At 48.5% G+C, this 20,121-nt stretch overlaps 2 protein-coding genes and 1 non-coding gene across 5 annotated transcripts in view; 1 reads left to right on the top strand and 2 right to left on the bottom strand.

Annotated features, from left to right (window-relative positions):
• ISYNA1 (inositol-3-phosphate synthase 1) overlaps positions 1 to 14,586 on the bottom strand; it is a 129,967-nt gene extending 115,381 nt beyond the window's left edge. For 2 of the 3 annotated variants that reach the window (XR_015050215.1, XM_085849514.1), the window contains exon 1: positions 6,365 to 6,541. The gene's annotated coding sequence lies outside the window, so the exon portion shown is untranslated. Of the gene's footprint in view, positions 1 to 6,364; positions 6,542 to 14,384 lie in introns of those variants that run through there. The other variant, XM_085849515.1, reaches the window with a different exon arrangement.
• LOC147015095 (U4atac minor spliceosomal RNA) lies at positions 14,241 to 14,373 on the bottom strand. Its single transcript, XR_015050390.1, has one exon. It is a non-coding gene; the product is annotated as a U4atac minor spliceosomal RNA (small nuclear RNA).
• Positions 14,587 to 15,352: 766 nt separating the features above from the next.
• GPATCH4 (G-patch domain containing 4) overlaps positions 15,353 to 20,121 on the top strand; it is a 30,145-nt gene continuing 25,376 nt past the window's right edge. Inside the window, exon 1 of the mRNA XM_085849513.1 lies at positions 15,353 to 15,709. Coding sequence (XP_085705639.1) covers positions 15,661 to 15,709 — 49 coding nt within the window. The 5' untranslated portion in view covers positions 15,353 to 15,660. The remainder of the gene's footprint in view (positions 15,710 to 20,121) is intronic.

Raw genomic sequence — 20,121 nt, 5'->3', positions numbered from 1 at the left:
ATATTATTATCATAATTACCTTTTGAGTTATGGTCCTTTGTAAATATGTTTTGTTTTCATTAAATGCGTTCATTTTTAAGAAGCCGTTTCATTGCGCCCCATGCCCTTCGAGCACGTGTAATAATCTCTGAAGATCAACGTATCCGGCTCGTATTAATAAGGAACCGTTCGGCTGTCCGAGGCTGACGGTGTTAACCGCCCGTCACCACAATTTGGGTCGGGGGAGTTAACCTGGGCCGGCCATCCCCACGACAATATTATCTCACTCCTCTCTGTAGATGTGCAATTGGGACAAATTAGAGCTAAAGTACTGTTGAAGGCAAACTTGCTTTCCTATTTATTTATTCGTATGCAGCCGGTGGCAGTGTCATTTTCTGGAAGCACAGCTGTGCCAATGATGCAGTGGCCATTATCAGCAAGCTGATACTCATTTTGCCGACCTCGGAAGGATGACAGGCTGAGTTAATGCACCGAGTGTTAATTCAAGAGTTTGACAGGGGCTTGAACTTCTTTTATTTTATTAAATTCTTTTTTTGCCAATCACAAAAAGTCAAATAAGCCCAAGAGTGTCAATTTTCGATTTTGCCAGTGACACCCAATCGGGAAGCCACCTTGATCCAAACTGCAGGCTTACATAGAGAAACAGTGCATGTCGAGCTCTGATTCCGATAGACACCGATTCGACCGTGATTAGTAAATCTGAAGGTTCTCAATATTGAAAGTGATCAGGGGGATCAGTGGGATTTTGAAGAAACTGTTGGAGACAAAATTAGTGATAGAAATGCTTTCGGGGGAATTGTGGAGCTGTATCGTTTTGAGCATCGGTTCTTAACTTTTTTTTTTACCACCACGTCCCCTCTAGTAGTTTGTATTTGCCTCCACACCCACCCCTCACATCTTCAAGCAAATAATTTAAAAATCTCTCCTAAATTAAAAGGAAAAACTGAAAAAAAATTGCATGTTTTTAGTCTTTTTATTAAACAAAGAATTCTGTGTAAGCAACACTCACACACAGCATATTTACTGAGATACTTGACATTGCTTCTTCGCTATCAGATCTTGAATGTGTGGTCGAATGCCAGAGAGAGCACAACGCAAGTTCCCTTCAATGTTCAGCTTGCTTTTTATCTTGCACTTCATCTAAAATATCAGCTACTTCACATTGAAATGGGTTCCGAATGAATTTCCAGGCTTCATGCTTCTCATCTATATCCGGAAAGTATCTGATGAATTCTGCTTTCAATTCAGTCAGATGAGTAATTATTTGTTTCATTAACTCAGAATCAAGGTAACTGTGAATGAGAGCATAATCCAAGTTAGCAAAACTGGCTGTATTTCCATGCTGAATTCACCATTTCCAGAGGTCGAGTTTGGCTATGAAGGCTCGAATGACGTCATGGTGCATGATTATGTTGGTTTTTCCCTTGGAGTTTGAGGATGATGGCATTCAGCCCTTCAAAGATGTCCACCAGGTAAGCTTGAGATAGCAAAAATCCTTCAGACTGGAACTTGTCATGGAGATCTGCTTTCTGCTGCAAATCTAGAAATGTTGCCACTTCTTTTCGTAGTTCATAAAGCCATCCAAGCAAGTTTCCCTTTGAAAGCCATCGTACATTTGTATGTAAAAGCAAGGCTTGATGTTCAGAATCCATATCCACACAAAGCTGTTTGAAGAGACGACTGTTTAAAGCTACAGCTTTGATGAAGTTGACTACCTTGATAGCCAGGTTCATGACATCTCTCAGTTGAGCCGGTAGAGTTCTGGATGCTAAGGCTTCACGATGAAGGATGCAGTGCGTACATCTCGCAGATAGATTTTTTTTTCTTTCAATCTTGTTATGAAACCAGATTGCAAACCAAGCATGGCCGGAGATCAATCAGTACACACCCCTACCAGCGAGTCCCACGAAAGTTGATTTTCCTGGAAGCAGTTTGATACCACTTAAAATATCTGCTGTATAACTTTCCATGGGATGGCAGAAGAGCATTTTCTCTTTTTATTTACACTATTGCCTGACCGACACAAAACGAGTATACATCAGTAGCTGAGAACACTGAGCAACATCAGTCGTTTCGTCCAACTGGATGGCAAATACAGGAGAAGCTCTTACTTGGTCGAGAACTTGATCTTTGATGTCTTGAGACATCCCTTGACGGTATCATTTGAAATAGAGATTTGGGAAAGCTTGTTTGCACTATCCTTCCCCGGAACAAGCTCTGCTGCACGCAGTACACTTGGTTTCATGAGTCTCTCCGATGTTATGGCTCTTTACAATCAACATGGTGATCTCACAGGAAGCCTCAACAACCTTTGAAGCCTGTTGCTAAAATGCTCCACTGCTGTCCATCTTAGCTTGCTTCAAGATGCCCTTTTTGTTTCAAAGAATGCCTTGGGTTTGGCAGCTAGAGCAGAATGCATCGTCTTCAAGTGACGTTCCAAGCGGGTAGGCCGCATACCATCATTGCTCAGTCTTGTGGCATATTATGCACTGGGGTACCTCTGTCATCTTTTGGAGGGACACAAATCCAAATCTAATATATTCGTCAAGATACTTCCACTTTTTTGCACTCATTCCGAACGATTGTTTGAAATAGGTACTGCAAATCTGTGAAAAAAAATGAATTTTAATATTAAAATTAAAATAAAATATAAATTTTAATATTAAATTTAAATAAAATTTAAATTTTATTTAATACAGAAAATGGGAGGTCTAGTAGCGAATATAAAAACGAAAATTATTTAAGGAGATACGTTTGCTTTTTTTAATGTTCATCACGATATTATGCAAACACTTGAGAGAATTCTGAAAATAAGTGAAATTCCTACTTTTTCCCTCCAGGCTCGTGCCCCCTCTGGAAATTACTCACGCCGCGCCCCCCCCCCCCCCGCCAGGTTAAGAGCCAATGGTCTTGAGTCTGGTGCATGTGATTCAGAGGAAGAAGGCAGAAGTGCTATTGAATGTGAAAACGCTGGTCACGTGATCACTTCAGCTCAGTCGGGTTTGATTTTCCATTCAATTAACAATTTATAGGGCGATTTTGTATTACTTGATAAATCGGAATATACGTATATGTATTACTCGATCAGAAATACCCATCATTACCCTAACAACACAGACATGGCTGACAAAATGGGCAACTAATGCTCTGGACCACTATCATAGGCTGACCAAGTGTCAAGCTGTATGTTACGGGATAGTCCAATTTCATACTTTCCTGGAATGCCATTTTTGTCTGTGCCATGTCCCGCCATCACGTCCTTGAGGTGTCGATGTCCCTTGACGGCGGATGGGGGATTGGGGGGGGGGTATGGTGGACCCTGAAAGTTTTAGCATCAGAGGTCAAATCATCCCAGAGTAGTACATGATACATACATACTTTCTCTCCATAATAAATGGTGGTTCATTGGTTTTGAGAAAAGATAATTGTTTTTCCAGAGTTCTTGTGGTAACTGCAGGGCAATGGCAACAGGTGTACGATTCACCGCTCAAATAGACCATGTAGAGATGGTCTTAGTTTTGAGCAACAGCGGTTTCTGCCGCTCAATGGTGGAGGGAGGAGGGGGTAGGAGGGGGCATTCTCTATTGTGGCGGATAACAAAAATCTAGCCGTCTCCATTGTTTCACAACAGCGCTCTGTAAAATGTTCCGAGCATGAACACGAACATTTTGTAGGCCTGATCCACACGTGCAAGTCGGACAAACCGCATCCATTTGACAACCTTAGGGTCTTTCGGTCATTGGTGAAACATTAACCCATCCATTTTAACAAGCCTGGTGTTGGCTTAATGGTCAAGGTGGCTGGCTTCAGGTCTTGAGTTTCAGGCCTCTGTCCCATTCCCGTCAAATTAACACCAGGTGGGTTGACCCAGCCAGTCATCCTTCCAAGGGCAGCGAAATGAGAACCAGCTTACTTTCCCTCGCAGATATATTATTCGTAAGCTGGTACTCATTTCGCCGGCATCAGAAGTACGACGGGCTGAATCAACCGACGTGGTGTCAACTGCAACTGCATCAATGGCCCAGATGTGCTCCCAGAAAACGATGCACCAGCAGCCATAACAACAAACCCATCCTGGTTTGTATATACTATACAAGCACAGAGGACACATCGACTCGACATATTTGTGGGAAAAACGAAAATTATTCACTGTTCGAGTTAAATCTGAGCGCACAATGTAACCTGGAGATGGTGCAACTCTCTGACAATAGCCTTCATGGTGTGCAGTCACAAAATCTGAAGATAGACTTATAATCTCAAATTTACCTCCTTTATAAATTGGAAAAAGATGCATCGTATCTATTTTGTGCGGTTATCAAGGGATAGATTAGTGTTGAGGCGGTCTGAGCGTTCGGGATAGTTTCCCCCTTCTCATATCTTCCTATCCACGTTTAAAATATACCATTTGATTTAAACGAGTACGTGCCCATAAAAAAAAATTCATAAATAAATATTCAAACTGCGAGCAAGTAACAACAACCACACAGGCCGTTTCTTCGCTCTTGCGTGCCCGTACGTGCGTTGCCCGGAAGTTCACATATCGCAGTTATGATTATTCGCAATTTAGTTTTAATGGCCAATTATTCAATTAGCACCAACGTATTTTGCCTTTTCGCAATGTCGTCGCAAGGAAAAAAAACAAAAAATTTACTTCCTGGTTCGGAGCACACCAGCTCACTCTGATGTTACCGAAATGTATGCACAGTCTAATATGAAAACGATCATAACTTGGGGATAGTGTTTATCTATAAATGCGCACAAGTAATCGAGAAACTATTAGAATACAAAAAGTCATCACTCTCTGGAAGCCCTATGTTGTAACCTGTAATGGGGAACGCGGCTGAGCTTCCCTTCCCCCATCGGCTACGCAACGCGTCTTGTCATTGGTTTGGTAAATAAATGGCCATAACTTGGGAACCACTTGTCCGATTAATATCAAACCATGAAAGGCACATCCTCAGGTCCCCAGCAATATACCTGGCAAGTTTCAATCAGATTGGACCAGTGGTTGTCGAGAAACAGCAGACACAGACATTGCTGGAATTATAGATAGATAAGCTGTTCCTCGATCATAAACTGCCAAGACAGACGGACGGACATGAAGCAATTGTAGCCTGGTGTTGGCTCAGTGGTTAGGGTGGCGGCTTGGGATCCTTGGGTTCTGAGTTCAAGCCCCGTCGGCCGCTGAATTAACACACCAGGGGGGTTGACAGCCTGTCATCCTTCCGAGGTCGGCGAAATGAGTACCAGTTCCAGTGTGTGGACCGGTAGAGGGGCACTGCATCAACGACACAGTCGCGCTTCAAGAAATGATAGCTACCCTGGCAGCGCAGCTGCCACACGACCACCACGAGCCAATTGCTTAACCCGGTTTTCGTTTCGCTTTGCGTGCACGGGGTATCAATAACGCAACATCGAATATGCAACATGCCGAGGTAGGTACACGTGCACATCCCCTCGCGGACACCACAGGTTGGGAACCACAACGCAAGATGGATGGGAAAGCCGTCGTCGCTGCCAGAGCTTCATGGAAGCCGTGCAAGAGGAACGTTTCAAGAAATTTGATCACGAATGTCACGGGGAAGTCGGACACGATAAAGACATAAAAAAAAAGAACTTGTATATTGAACACAATCGGTCCATCTTACAAAGAAAGCGCAGCACGTACAAATTTCGTGAGGAATCGAATTCGGATTTTGAGTGCTGAGGTAAAAGATGCACGTAAAAGGTGAAAAGGCGGGAGAGGGGAGGGGGGAAAAGATGTAAAATTCCTCGACTCGAATTTCGGGTCTGGAAGAGAAATAAATACGAGTCAAACTCGACTCCGAACGAGCAGAGCTGAGAGGAGGCTGTACAGAGGGAGCACGTCGAATTAAAAAAAAAAAAACCTCAAACACCTCAGAATCCCGAGTGAGGAAGGTGCGCAGCAAGAAAAAAAAAATCCCCGTTTAAAAATTATTTATTTTTGCTTGGTCTGAAGTGTTGGGGATGGGGGAGGGGATGGGGGAGGGGATTCGGGAAAGGGGGAGGGGAGAGGGGAGAGGGGAAAAAAAACACAAACTCCTCCCACCCTTTTTGCCAGGACATTATAAAGATGGAAAGGAGAAAGCGATGTCTGCCCTGCACGAGTATCGAGAGCGATGTAAAATGCCGTCTCGGTGGAATCGTCCCGAACACGAAGCACGACCTTTTACACAAGTTCTTCGAACTCGTACCGATGCACAGACAGGCGGGAATGCACCATGGAGCACACTTCATTCAAACAGAGAAACGCGAATTCACACCAACGATGTGCGTACACGTGACGCCACCACCACCATCGTCGAATGCACAACGCACAAAGGAAGACAAATGGCAAACACACCAATCAATGCACTTCAAGAATTCCAATCCGAGAACGCTCCTGGTGCGGCTTCGCCTTCTCCAACTGCTGCTGCTGCTGCTGCTGCTGCTGCTGCTGCTGCTGCGCTGCTTTGACGTTTGGTCCCCTCTGGCGGTCAACAACAAAGGGCTTCACCAGCCCAGGGCAGCCTTATAACGGAACCCGCCAGTGGGCGGGGACTCAGCTGAGCAGCATCACGCCCCGCCGCACGCGGTGACGTAGCGGGGTGGGAGTTGTAAAATTCCACGGACCGTGGAACGATCCAGAAAGTGAAAACTTTCATTCGAGCCGCGAGCGTCACGTGACTGGCCACCTCAAGAGCTTTCAGGAGTTTTTTCCCTCTTCTGCAGATTTATTTAAAAAAAAAAAACGACAAATGGTTCGTTTTTTGAAATAATTAAAAGAATGCTTCACAAAACGAGGTGTCGGTGAATTCAGCGATCCACTCACTGATGGATGCGTCGTGAGCGCAATAATGGCCGAGTACTCCAGTCAGCGGTGAGTTATCCCAATCCAAACGTCGTTAAATCTCCATATGTCCTCATGTATGATCTAAAACGAGCAAAATCAAACGGTTGCTCTTCGTACAAACGACCTTGGCTTGAAATTCCAGCGACACACTCACTGGAAGTGGTGGAAAAAAAGTGCCTCACCCACCAAGACAGGATGACCCCCTGCTCACCTCACAATTAAAAGATATCGCCACGTCACTCAGCTCTGACATCGCAAAAGGTCTCAAAAGAAAGCTCCCCAGGCCCCACCCATCCAACACGAGAGAGGGTGCTCCTCCCCCTTGAGAGATACCCCCCACCACCCCCGTTAAAAGATCACTACGTCACTCCCAGGTCAGAGACTGCTGGAGGACTCAAAAGAAGACCTCCCCCACCACCCCCACCCATCTCGGTGAGAGGATGCCCCCATGGAAGAACTCCAACACCAATTCCTGGGGATAGTGCAACCCTATCCCCCCCACCCCTCCGCCTCCTGGACAGTTGCCTAATCCTGTCCAGATGCAGAACGTGAGGAGAATCTCGGTTTGGAGTCTCAACCGGCAGACTGGACCCAACTCGAGAGGTTCAGAAGAGGATATATGTCTGGAAGGGCAAACACCTTTGGGAAGCAAAGTTAGGGGTGGCCATGAATCCGAAGTGTGAGACTTCTCGAAAAAAGATCTCACAGGTCACAAGACCCAAACTCAGGCTGTCCGTTTGACATTTTAATATTTAATACTTTCCAATTCAAACCAAGACTCGAATTACAATTACACCTTTCCGAGCGTGGCCAACAGAGGGAGCGGTTTCCATCACCCGAACACGGTCCGTTTGATCAGATCGTGTGGTCAGCAGTGGAGTTAACTACAAGTTAGTTAGTTAACTACAAATTAACTCCACAAGTGGAGTGAACTCAAACCGTATCTCCACAAGTGGAGTGAACTCATAACGTGCCTGCACGAGTGGAGTGAACTCATAACGTGCCTGCAAGAGTGGAGTGAAGTCATAACGTGCCTGCAAGAGATGAGTGAACTCATAACGTGCCTGCACGAGGGGAGTGAACTCATAACGTGCCTGCAAGAGTGGAGTGAACTCATAACGTTCCTGCAGGAGTGGGGTCACATCATAACGTGCCTGCACGAGTGGAGTGAACTCATAACGTGCCTGTACGAGTGGAGTGAACTTATTACGCGCCTGCAAGAGTGGAGTGAACTCATAGCGCACACTGCACCGTAAACTCAACATGACTGTAGCTACATGCACATCATTAACTCAAAATATTGTGGTAGTGCCAGGTTCGGGGGCGAGGAACGACCGCCAGATGGAGCAGTTGGGCCATCTCCCACTGAACACCCGGAATTGAAGGTCGTCACCCCCGGATAACTCCGAAGTCGAGGGTTCGCTTTATGGACCGTGGACGCCAATATTTCAACCGTGTCGCGTAGGGTTATTCGTCTTTAGCCAAAATACCAAAGTCACTACGCGATTTAAACTACCGGGGAAGCCACACCCTCGGCCAGCTTTGTCCGAACCGAGTTGCTGTTACCGACTCGGATCCGGCGTCACCGAGTGGGAATTACCAAAGCCGCGCTGGCCCAAATAACAATTTACAGCACAATCGGCCTCACTGTAACTCAAACCCGCACCATGCTCGGCCAATGAGAGAAAGCACAGAAAATGAGCTGGTACATTTAACAAGAGGGTTTATTTTACAAATAATAACAAGAACGGGCACTCAGTAGAGTGCATACCTTCGCCAACGCTACATTCCCCCCCCCCAGAAACCGTTGATTGTGAGGGTATTTAATCCCATACCACATCTGCCATCTCATATGTGTTTTGATGGCTTAAAAACATTATATTTCCTGTGTCATATCGTACATCACAAGATTGGGCATTGAATTCACAACATTTTGGCATTGGTTGCATGCAAATTGGATAAAAATCGACCGCACTATGGCAAAATGACGATTTTGACCTTTTCATGACCTTGACCTTGACCTTTGTACTCTTAATTTTGTAATTGGTATTAGAGTGTGGGGAACAGAACAGTCAACATTTTGGTGTTGCTTTCATGCAAATCAGATAAGAATTGACCGTGTTATGACTAAAACCGCACATTTTGCAATGTCGTGACCCCCCTGACCTTTGACTCCCAACCGCTAATAAGGGTTATTACGTCATTGTGTCATGTCACATATCACAAGATGGGGCATTGAATTCTGAACATTTTGGCATTAGTTGCATGCAAATTGGATACAAATTGACCGCGCTATGGTAAAAAGACGATTTTGACCTTTTCATGACCTTGACCTTTGACCCGATCGCTCCCAAAATCTAATCAAATGGTCCTCGGATAATAACCAATCACCCCACCAAATTTGCTGCGATTCAGTTCAATACTTTTGGAGTTATGCGAATAACAAACAAACAAATAAACAAACAAACACACATATTCACAAATAAATAAATAAATACACAGCGATCAAAACATAACCTTCGCAACAAAGTTTGCGAAGGTAATCAGGGAGGGAGACACAGAGTAGGGTTAAACCGACTAAAATGCAATGTACAATAAGCAAGGCACTTATGCAGTTCTACTTATAAGACTGGCCACAGACAGACACACACACCCAAAAAGAAATGGCGCCAACTGGCCTTCATTCGGACCCTCCAGCCGCGGAGGATAGGCAAGCAGGTGGTTAGAGTTTGGTCGGGTACCTGGCCGCTTCGTGCGGTTTTACCGACCCGCACTTGTGGAGCTCGGAGTCCGTGGAAGGGAACGGGGATCCCAAGCTCGAGCGCTCCAACACAACCCACCACGGTGGGACTCGAACCCACGAATCAGAATCCAACGAGCGCAGCCAGGATCCTACGAACGACCTGGCCAGCCACGAACGATGACCGCCGACCAGGAGAGCCCAGCAGACCAGAAGCAAGGAACGACCTCCAAGGAACCAAGGAACCCCCCTGGATACAGCTCGCGATCCTTCTTACCCCTCCCCCGTGCGGGGTGGAGGGATCCGCTCTCGGGTAACTCGCCTCCGGATTGGATGGGGCGTTTTCGGGTGTCGTGGCCAGCCGCGATTGGAGGAGGGGCGTGTCGGCATCTCGGTGCTCCTCCCCCAAGAGAGGCCCTATTGTCTTCCCCAATGTTGACAGGGGAGACATTCTTCTTTGATGGGGCGGAGTCAGAGCTCCGAGGCGAGGGGGGCCTACGGTAGTCAGAAACGCGTGCGTTATGGCGCCGCGGTGTGAAGTGAAAGTTGGGTGGGTGAAGCGCTTGCTCGCCTGCAGAGTGGGAGGAGGAGTGAAGGGAGGGTTTTGTTTGCGTTGGCAGATTTAAAGATGTAAAAAATCTGACTATAAAAGAAACCCGCAGCGCACACATGAAATTAACCCATTAGACATAGGGGAGGGATTCTAACTATCCACATATACTTAACGAAATAACTGAACTATGGGACTGCTGACTGTGCAAAAGGCTTCCAAATTCTTAACAATATATCATTACTCTTTAAACCAGAACGGCACTCGGTAGAGCGCACACCTCCGCCAGGCTGAACACTTTGCATTTTATAGCCCACTGATAGGTCAGATCTGAATCTGGACTTCAACCAAAATCGAATCAGCTTGTTCTTGTCACATAACCAACTCATCCACCGAGTTTTGTCATAACTCGTCCACAACTTTTATAGATATCGTGCTCTACATAGTTTTTGGCCCCATCTCTCAATGGTGAAGAATCATTTAAAAATTAAATAACTCTCGAATCTGGATCCAGATTCGGATCTTCATCAAAATCGAATTGATCCGTCCTTGTCACACATCCAACCTGTCCACCAAGTTTCGTCCGAATCCATCCATAATCTTTTGAGATATTGAGCTACACATAGTTTTGGGCCCAATCTATCAATGGTGAAAAATCACTTTAAAAAACTTCTCAGATCCGGATCCGGATTCGGATCTTCACCAAAATTAAGCGTTACTCTCCTTGCCCGGTCACCGACAAACACAACAAATTTCAGAACGATTGCTTTAAAACTGTTGCCAAAAATCGTGTGAGAAACAGACAAACAAGCCGATAGGCGGCCATGGGTCGCCGAGCATCCGATGACCTTTGACCGCTGATCTGAGTTAATCTAGTACTAAGTACTTACAAAATTGCAATCGAATCGGTTAACCCGTGTATGAGCAAGGGGGCTTTGAATGGTCATTTTGCCCGAACAATGCACTCATTGACCTTTGACCTCTGACTTAGCCAAGATAGGTCAATATGTCCTGAAGCAAAGTTGTAGTACCCATTGAGTACTCTGTACCTATGAACTTTCATTTGTATCAGTTAACCCATGTAGGAGCAAGGGGGATTTGAATGGTCATTTTGCCCGAAAAATGCACTCATTGACCTTTGACCCCTGACCTAGCCGAGATAGGTCAATATGTCCTGAAGCAAAGTTGTAGTACTCATTGAGTACTATGTACCTATGAACTTTCATTTGTATCGGTTAATCCGTGTAGGAGCAAGGGTGCCTTGAATGGTAATTTTGCCCGAAAAATGCACTTACTGACCTTTAACCCCTGACCTACTCGAGATAGGTCATTATGCAAATGAGCAAAGTTGTAGTACTCATTACGGTCTATAAGCATGTAAAGATTCATTCGATTCGGTTCAACCGTCTTGGAGCTCGTGTACTTTGAATTTTCAAGGGGAATGCTCAATGGCCCTGGGACACCCAAATTGAGAGGGTTACCATTTGGAAACTATAAGATATAGAAAAAAAAATGGATGTCATATAGCAGATAGATAATCACCTTAAGATTATGCATACCAAATCTCATCGAGTTCCATCTACTGATAACTACTCGGTATCAATCTGAATGAAAAGTACCGAAAATGCGGTTTGATATCGGAAATCCCCAAAGTTCGAGGGGGTGCTGTGGGTGAACAAAGATATAAATCGAAAATCCGGCTTGATCGTTTGTGCACAATGTATTCCAGCCGATTAGTGTGAATTTTCATGACCATCTGACCATAACCCTAGGAGGAGTAGCATTTGGCGCGAAGGAACCTCCAGCTCTCGCATATTATCGATTTTTGCCCTTTGACCCCTGACCTAAGCAATACCGGTCAATATGTCCTGAGGCAAAGTTGAAGTACTCATTGCATGCTATGAACCTGCAAAGTTTCATTCGGATCGATGCACTCACCTGGTCGCTAGGGGGCCTTCAATTTTCGCCAATTTTCGGGCATACCCTAATTGTAGGGGGTGCTGCGGGTAAACTATTCCAGATATCACAAAAACCGGAATATATTTGGTAGAGCATCACCTGTAGATGATGCATGCCAAATTTCATAAGCCTACGTGGGATAATGGCTTTTGGAATTGATTTTGCGTGAACGGTACCGATTTTGAAGGTTTTTCGGTTGTTGCTTGGGAACCAAAGCGTCCCTCGCAACCATCACAATTTCCAAAGCACTAGGTCATAAGATGTACCTACCACCCGAGTTTGGTCAAAATCCGCCCACGTTTACTACCAATTATGCTGATGACAAACGAACAAACATCCAAACAAACAGACAGAATTACTGACAATAAGGGTCACCTATTTCGGCGACCCAACAGACAAGACAAGCCTGTAGGCGACATGGGTGGTCGCTATATAATTGCATACAAGTCATACAGTTTTTGACGGATTGGGCTGAAAATTTTTGACAAAGAGGTTGATTATAGTGCACATAAAAGCGCGGAAGCCCATTTTTGATTTTCGAAAAAAAAAATAGATAAAAATATTTTTCGGATGTTTTCAAAAATTTCAAAGTCCCGTTGCTTGGCAACGGTGGCGTTCATAGCAACGGTGCTCAAAAGCATACAACTTGATCCTGGTATGAACCTACCAATCAAGTTTCATCAAAATCGGTTGACTACTCTGGCCTCCAGAGCTGTCCATTACATACATACAGACAGACGGAAAACCTGAGAATAACGGTAGTCTAGCGACCACCCAACAGACAAATGCGACAGACCAACGTATTGGCGAAAAAATTTTCACCAAGTAACAAACAGACACAGACAGAATCAAGGATCAGACTGACCAATGTACTTGGAAATCTTCGATTTCAAAAGTAGCAAACTGGGATGAAAACATCACCTCCACCAACTTTTGTGGCAGAGGTAACGAGTGGCTTAACGACACCAGTGTCGGCATGCAATTCGGCTCGGTGCAGGTGAAAGCACGCAATACGGCTCGGTGCAGGTGAAAGCACGCAATACGGCTCGGTGCAGGTGAAAGCACGCAATACGGCTCGGTGCAGGTGAAAGCACGCAATACGGCTCGGTGCAGGTGAAAGCACGCAATACGGCTCGGTGCAGGTGAAAGCACGCAATTCGGCTCGGTGCAGGTGAAAGCACGCAATACGGCTCGGTGCAGGTGAAAGCACGCAATACGGCTCGGTGCAGGTGAAAGCACGCAATACGGCTCCGTGCAGGTGCACGTAATACGGCTCCGTGCAGGTGAAAGCACGCAATTCGGCTCGGTGCAGGTGAAAGCACGCAATACGGCTCGGTGCAGGTGAAAGCACGCAATACGGCTCGGTGCAGGTGAAATCACGCAATATGGCTCGGTGCAGGTGCACGCAATACGGCTCGATGCAGGTGAAAGCACGCAATTCGGCTCGGTGCAGGTGAAAGCACGCAATACGGCTCCGTGCAGGTGAAAGCACACAATACGGCTCGGTGCAGGTGCACGCAATACGGCTTGGTGCAGGTGAAAGCACGCAATACGGCTCGGTGCAGGTGAAAGCACGCAATATGGCTCGGTGCAGGTGCACGCAATACGGCTCGATGCAGGTGAAAGCACGCAATTCGGCTCGGTGCAGGTGAAAGCACGCAATATGGCTCCGTGCAGGTGAAAGCACACAATATGGCTCGGTGCAGGTGCACGCAATACGGCTTGGTGCAGGTGAAAGCACGCAATTCGGCTCGGTGCAGGTGCACGCAATTCGGCTCGGTGCAGGTGCACGCAATTCGGCTCTGTGCAGGTGCACGCACCCAACTCGGCTCGGTGCAGGCGCACGCATGAAATTCGGCTCGGTGCTGGTGCACGCACCCAACTCGGCTTGGTGCAGGTGCATGCAATTTGGCTCAGTGCAGGAGAAAGCATGCAAAACAGCTCGCTGCAGGTACACGCATGCAATACGACTCCGGTGCAGATGCACGCATGCAATACGACTTGGTGAAGGCGCACACATGCAATACTGCTCCGTGAAGACGCACGCAATACAGCTCGGTGCAGGTGAAAGCACGCAATACGGCTCAGTGAAGAAAACAAACTCATCACTTTGGAGAACTTTCGTTGCTGAAAACAACGGATCCAAAAATTGCGCCCAAACTTAAGCAACCAAGACTTAAGCGACGCGAGTCAGTGTTGTTTTAGGTGTTAGCATAACCGGCCTCACTACACGATCACAGGCCAGCATTGCTTCCCCAAGACAAGGACGGTTAATGACTTACCGTCGTGCTGTCAGGTCTACCCAGCGTGTCCGCGTTTACTCCGTGGTGACCGAAGGTTATCGAAGGAAACGGTGAATGCTTGAACGCAAAGACCACAATATGTTTAATGTTGATTTAACCACAAACATTTTAATTCTTCATTTCACTGCTCGTCTGACGGAGAACAGAGAATAAAGAGTTGGTTATAACCGTAAAATTCGTAAACGGGGTGACAGGATCTTTGGCCCAATCGGAAAAGGCGATGAGACTTGTGACGTCATCTCGCACTTGACGTGTGGAATTTTCAATGAACGTTTTCAATAATTTTCAATCAAAACCGAAAGTATCGGATCAAGCCATAAAATACTGAGTGTGACGGAGAGACCAACCGAGCTAACGATACACCATGAAAATTACACTCGGTGCCCATCCTCGCTGCCATTGGTACACCTTCATTGGAAAGAGATGTACAGTCGAGTCCAATCAAAGTAAAGATTTCATCTTCGAAATAAAATGGTGTTAATAAATAATAAACACTACAAATTATTTGGACATAAAAAAAAATCAAACTTTCGACGTGAAAGCTTGAAAACACCTGCTCACTGCGAAAATCGAAAATAAAATGAGGAAAACGACATTTATCAAGTGTGTTCCATTCTACAAATCGGCTTGTAGAGCGCTCGCCAAGCGGCTTAAGCACTCCAATGAAACGGTGGATAAGGAACGGCTGCTTGGCAAGCGACAGCACGCTGAATCACCCCAGGTGAAGGGTCACACTCCAGGTGTGTTAATGTGCCATGTCATGGTGTTCACCATCAATTCAGATTTCCTGTCGCCAGGGGAATCATTAGGCGGTGTAAGCGCTTGTGCACATTGGAGGTGTAAAGAGTCATGTCTTATTCGCAAGGCTGAAACCTCCACCACCACCTCCTCCTCCTCCGTTCCTTTCTCCCCCTCCCCCCTTTCACAAATTCGTCCATGTTTCCTCTCTTCCGCTTCTTTCCCGCCCCCCTCTCACTCCTCGTTTCCGCCACGATTTTAATCTTCTTTCTCTTCGTCCTCGTTTCCGCCAGGAATTGAATCTTCTTCTTCTTCCTCTTCGTCCTCGTGTAACTGAATGATTCTGCAGTTTGTGTTCGTGAAGATAAAAATGTTCATTTCGACGAACACGTTTAAACCCGAATATGTAAAATCAATTCCTTTCGCAATTAATGGACATGACGTTCCCGTGGGATTGACGACGTCATTATAATTGGTCCTTGTGTAATCGACGCTCGTGATCAAGTGATTTTTGCTCATGGAGACGTTCGCCAAGAGAGAATTGTTGAAGTATGGTTGGAGGGAAGGTGAGAAGAGAGGGTTGGGGGGAGGGGTGAGAAGAGAGGGTAGGGGGGAGGGGTGAGAGAGGGTTGGGGAGGGTGAGAGAGGGTTGGGGGAGGGGGTGAGAGAGGGTTGGGGGAGGGGTGAGAGAGGGTTGGGGGAGGGGTGAGAGAGGGTTGGGGGAGGGTGAGAGAGGGTTGGGGGAGGGGTGAGAGAGGGTTGGGGGAGGGGTGAGAGAGGGTTGGGGGGAGGGGTGAGAGAGGGTTGGGGGAGGGGTGAGAGGGTTGGGGGAGGGGTGAGAGAGGGTTGGGGGGAGGGGTGAGAGAGGGTTGGGGGAGGGGTGAGAGAGGGTTGGGGGGAGGGGTGAGAGAGGGTTGGGGGAGGGGTGAGAGAGGGTTGGGGGGAGGGGTGAGAGAGGGTTGGGGGAGGGGTGAGAGAGGGTTGGGGGAGGGGTGAGAGAGGGTTGGGGGAGGGGTGAGAGAGGGTTGGGGGAGGGGTGAGAGAGGGTTGGGGGAGGTGAGAGAGGGTTGGGGAGGGGTGAGAGAGGGTTGGGGGAGGGGTGAGAGAGGGTTGGGGAGGGGTGAGAGAGGGTTGGGGGAGGGGTGAGAGAGGGTTGGGGGAGGGGTGAGAGAGGGTTGGGGGGAGGGGTGAGAGAGGGTTGGGGGAGGAGGGGTGAGAGAGGGTTGGGGGGAGGGGTGAGAGAGGGTTGGGGGAGGGTGAGGGAGGGTTGGGGGAGGGGTGAGGGAGGGTTGGGGGAGGGGTGAGAGGGTTGGGGGAGGGGTGAGAGGGTTGGGGGAGGGTGAGAGAGGGATAGGGGAGGGGTGAGAGAGAGGGATAGGGGGAGGTGAGAGAGGGATAGGGGGAGGGGTGAGAGAGAGGGATAGGGGAGGGGTGAGAGAGGGATAGGGGAGGGGTGAGAGAGGGATAGGGGAGGGGTGAGAGGGATAGGGAGGGGTGAGAGAGGGATAGGGGAGGGTGAGAGGGATAGGGGGAGGGGTGAGAGGGATAGGGGGAGGGGTGAGAGAGGGATAGGGGGGAGGGTGAGAGGGATTGGGGGGGAGAGGGTGAGAGAGGGATAGGGGGGGGGGAGAGAGAGGGATAGTGGGAGGGGTGAAAGAGGGATAGGGGAGGGGTGAGAGAGAGGGATTGGGGAGGGGTGAGAGAGGGATAGGGGGAGGGGTGAAAGAGGGATAGGGGGAGGGTGAGAGAGGGTTGGGGGAGTGAGAGAGGGTAGGGGTGAGAGAGGGTTGGGGGAGGGGTGAGAGAGGGTTGGGGGGAGGGGTGAGAGTGATGGGGGGAGGGGTGAGAGAGGGATGGGAGAGGGATGGGAGAGGGGTGAGAGAGGGATGGGGAGGGGTGAGAGAGGGATGGGGGAGGGGTGAGAGAGGGATGGGAGAGGGGTGAGAGAGGGATTGGGGGGGAGGGTGAGAGGGATTGGGGGAGGGTGAGAGGGATTGGGGGGAGGGTGAGAGGGATTGGGGGGAGAGTGAGAGAGGGATTGGGGGGGAGAGTGAGAGAGGGATTGGGGGGAGAGTGAGAGAGGGATTGGGGGGAGAGTGAGAGAGGGATGGGGGGTGGAGAAGGTAAAGGTGAGAGAGGGATGGGGGAGGGAGAAGGTAAAGGTGAGAGAGGGATGGGGGGGGAGAAGGTAAAGGTGAGAGAGGGATGGGGGAGAAGGTAAAGGTGAGAGAGGGATGGGGGAGAAGGTAAAGGTGAGAGAGAGGGATGGGGGAGAAGGTAAAGGTGAGAGAGAGGGATGGGGGGGGAGAAGGTAAAGGTGAGAGAGGGATGGGGGGTGGAGAAGGTAAAGGTGAGAGAGGGATGGGGGGGGTGGAGAAGGTAAAGGTGAGAGAGGGATGGGGGGGGTGGAGAAGGTAAAGGTGAGAGAGGGATGGGGGTGGAGAAGGTAAAGGTGAGAGAGGGATGGGGGGGAGAAGGTAAAGGTGAGAGAGAGGGATGGGGGGAGAAGGTAAAGGTGAGAGAGAGGGATGGGGGGAGAAGGTAAAGGTGAGAGAGAGAGAGGGATGGGGGAGAAGGTAAAGGTGAGACAGAGGGATGGGGGAGAAGGTAAAGGTGAGAGAGAGGGATGGGGGAGAAGGTAAAGGTGAGAGAGAGGGATGGGGGAGAAGGTAAAGGTGAGAGAGAGGGATGGGGGAGGAGGTAAAGGGGAGAGAGAGGGGTGGGGGGGAAGGTAAAGGGGAGAGAGAGGGATGTGGGAGAAGGTAAAGGTGAGAGAGAGGGATGGGGGAGAAGGTAAAGGTGAGAGAGAGGGATGGGGGAGAAAGGTAAAGGTGAGAGAGAGGGATGGGGGAGAAGGTAAAGGTGAGAGAGAGGGATGGGGGAGAAGGTAAAGGTGAGAGAGAGGGATGGGGGAGAAGGTAAAGGTGAGAGAGAGGGATGGGGGAGAAGGTAAAGGTGAGAGAGAGGGATGGGGGAGAAGGTAAAGGTGAGAGAGAGGGATGGGGGAGAAAGGTAAAGGTGAGACAGAGGGATGGGGGAGAAGGTAAAGGTGAGAGAGAGGGATGGGGGAGAAGGTAAAGGTGAGAGAGAGGGATGGGGGAGAAGGTAAAGGAGAGAGAGAGGGATGTGCGAGAAGGTAAAGGGGAGAGAGAGGGATGGGGGAGAAAGGTAAAGGTGAAAGAGGGGGAAGGGGAAGAAGGTAAAGGTGAGAGAGAGGAGTGGGGAAGAAGGTAAAGGGGAGAGAGAGGGATGTGGGAGAAGGTAAAGGTGAGAGAGAGGGATGGGGGAGAAGGTAAAGGTGAGAGAGAGGGATGGGGGAGAAAGGTAAAGGTGAGAGAGAGGGATGGGGGAGAAAGGTAAAGGTGAGAGAGAGGGATGGGGGAGAAGGTAAAGGTGAGAGAGAGAGGGATGGGGGAGAAGGTAAAGGTGAGAGAGAGGGATGGGGGAGAAGGTAAAGGTGAGAGAGAGGGATGGGGGAGAAGGTAAAGGTGAGAGAGAGGGATGGGGGAGAAGGTAAAGGTGAGAGAGAGGGATGGGGGAGAAGGTAAAGGTGAGAGAGAGGGATGGGGGAGAAGGTAAAGGTGAGAGAGAGGGATGGGGGAGAAGGTAAAGGTGAGAGAGAGGGATGGGGGGAGAAGGTAAAGGTGAGAGAGAGGGATGGGGGAGAAGGTAAAGGTGAGAGAGAGGGATGGGGGAGAAGGTAAAGGTGAGAGAGAGGGATGGGGGAGAAGGTAAAGGTGAGAGAGAGGGATGGGGGAGAAGGTAAAGGTGAGAGAGAGGGATGGGGGAGAAGGTAAAGGTGAGAGAGGGATGGGGGAGAAGGTAAAGGTGAGAGAGAGGGATGGGGGAGAAGGTAAAGGTGTGAGAGAGGGATGGGGGAGAAGGTAAAGGTGAGAGAGGGATGGGGGAGAAGGTAAAGGTGAGAGAGGGATGGGGGAGAAGGTAAAGGTGAGAGAGGGATGGAGGAGAAGGTAAAGGTGAGAGAGGGATGGGGGAGAAGGTAAAGGTGATAAAAGAGGATAGGATAAGGTAAAGGTGAGAGAGGGATGAGAGGGATGGGAGGGAGAAGGTACAAGTGATAAAAGAGGATAGGATAAGGTAAAGGTGAGAGATTCTTTTGGGGGGGGAGAAGAAAGTAAAAGTGAGAAAGGGGTGGAGGAGGAGGAGGAGGAGGAGAACGTAAGTCACTGACAGGGAGAAGGTAAAGGTGAGAATGGGGAGGGGGTAGAGAAAAGAGGTGAAGGTTAAGTGGAAGTGTCTCAGGTCAGTATTTGAATTGCCACTGGTAGCATGTGAACATAATCCAGTACTACCTGCTGCAGTGTCGAGTTATCACCCATCAGCAACTAAACCGATTTCCCTCATTGGCTTGCTCGTGTGGAGGGTGACTGTGACACGGCAGGACTAAAAACAACACCTGACAGAGGATGGATGAGCTCCCTTTGGCAGCCAACGGCCATCCAGGAAGGAGATGGTGTCTCCTGAAAAAAACCCCCATCCGGTTGAATTGGTTTATGGTAACTAATGTAGTGGAACCCTCAATGGAGGAAATGCCATCAAAAGGCAGATGAGCTAGTGTATTCAGCAACCACAAAACTACTCCCATGGGGAGAGGGTGGGTACGCCGCGTCGGTGAAGTCGTCGAAGGTATGGTCCTTCCTGGTGGATGACGCAGTAGCCCCATTCTGCCCAAAACACCTTTGCACCATGTTTCATGGAAGAAATGGGCACTGATTTATTTTTTTCAGTAATTATTCGCTAAAAGAGGTGAAAAGCGGGATGGGGAGAGGAGGAAGGTGAGATGGGCTTGGGAAAGAAGATGAGAGGTTGGGGAGGAAGAGGTGAGGATGGAATGTAAGATTAGAGGGAAGGGTGCTTGTGGAGCCTTGTTCTCTCTCTCTCTCTCTCTCTCTCTCTCTCTCTCTCTCTCTCTCTCTCTCTCTCTCTCTCTCTCTCTCTCTCTCTCTCTCTCTCTCTC

The sequence above is a fragment of the Eptatretus burgeri genome, chromosome 12, assembly GCF_056783735.1.
Source record: "Eptatretus burgeri isolate ZD-2024b chromosome 12, Ebu_testis_v1, whole genome shotgun sequence".
Taxonomy (NCBI): Eukaryota; Metazoa; Chordata; class Myxini; order Myxiniformes; family Myxinidae; genus Eptatretus; species Eptatretus burgeri.
This window is presented reverse-complemented; position numbering and strand designations above follow the sequence as displayed.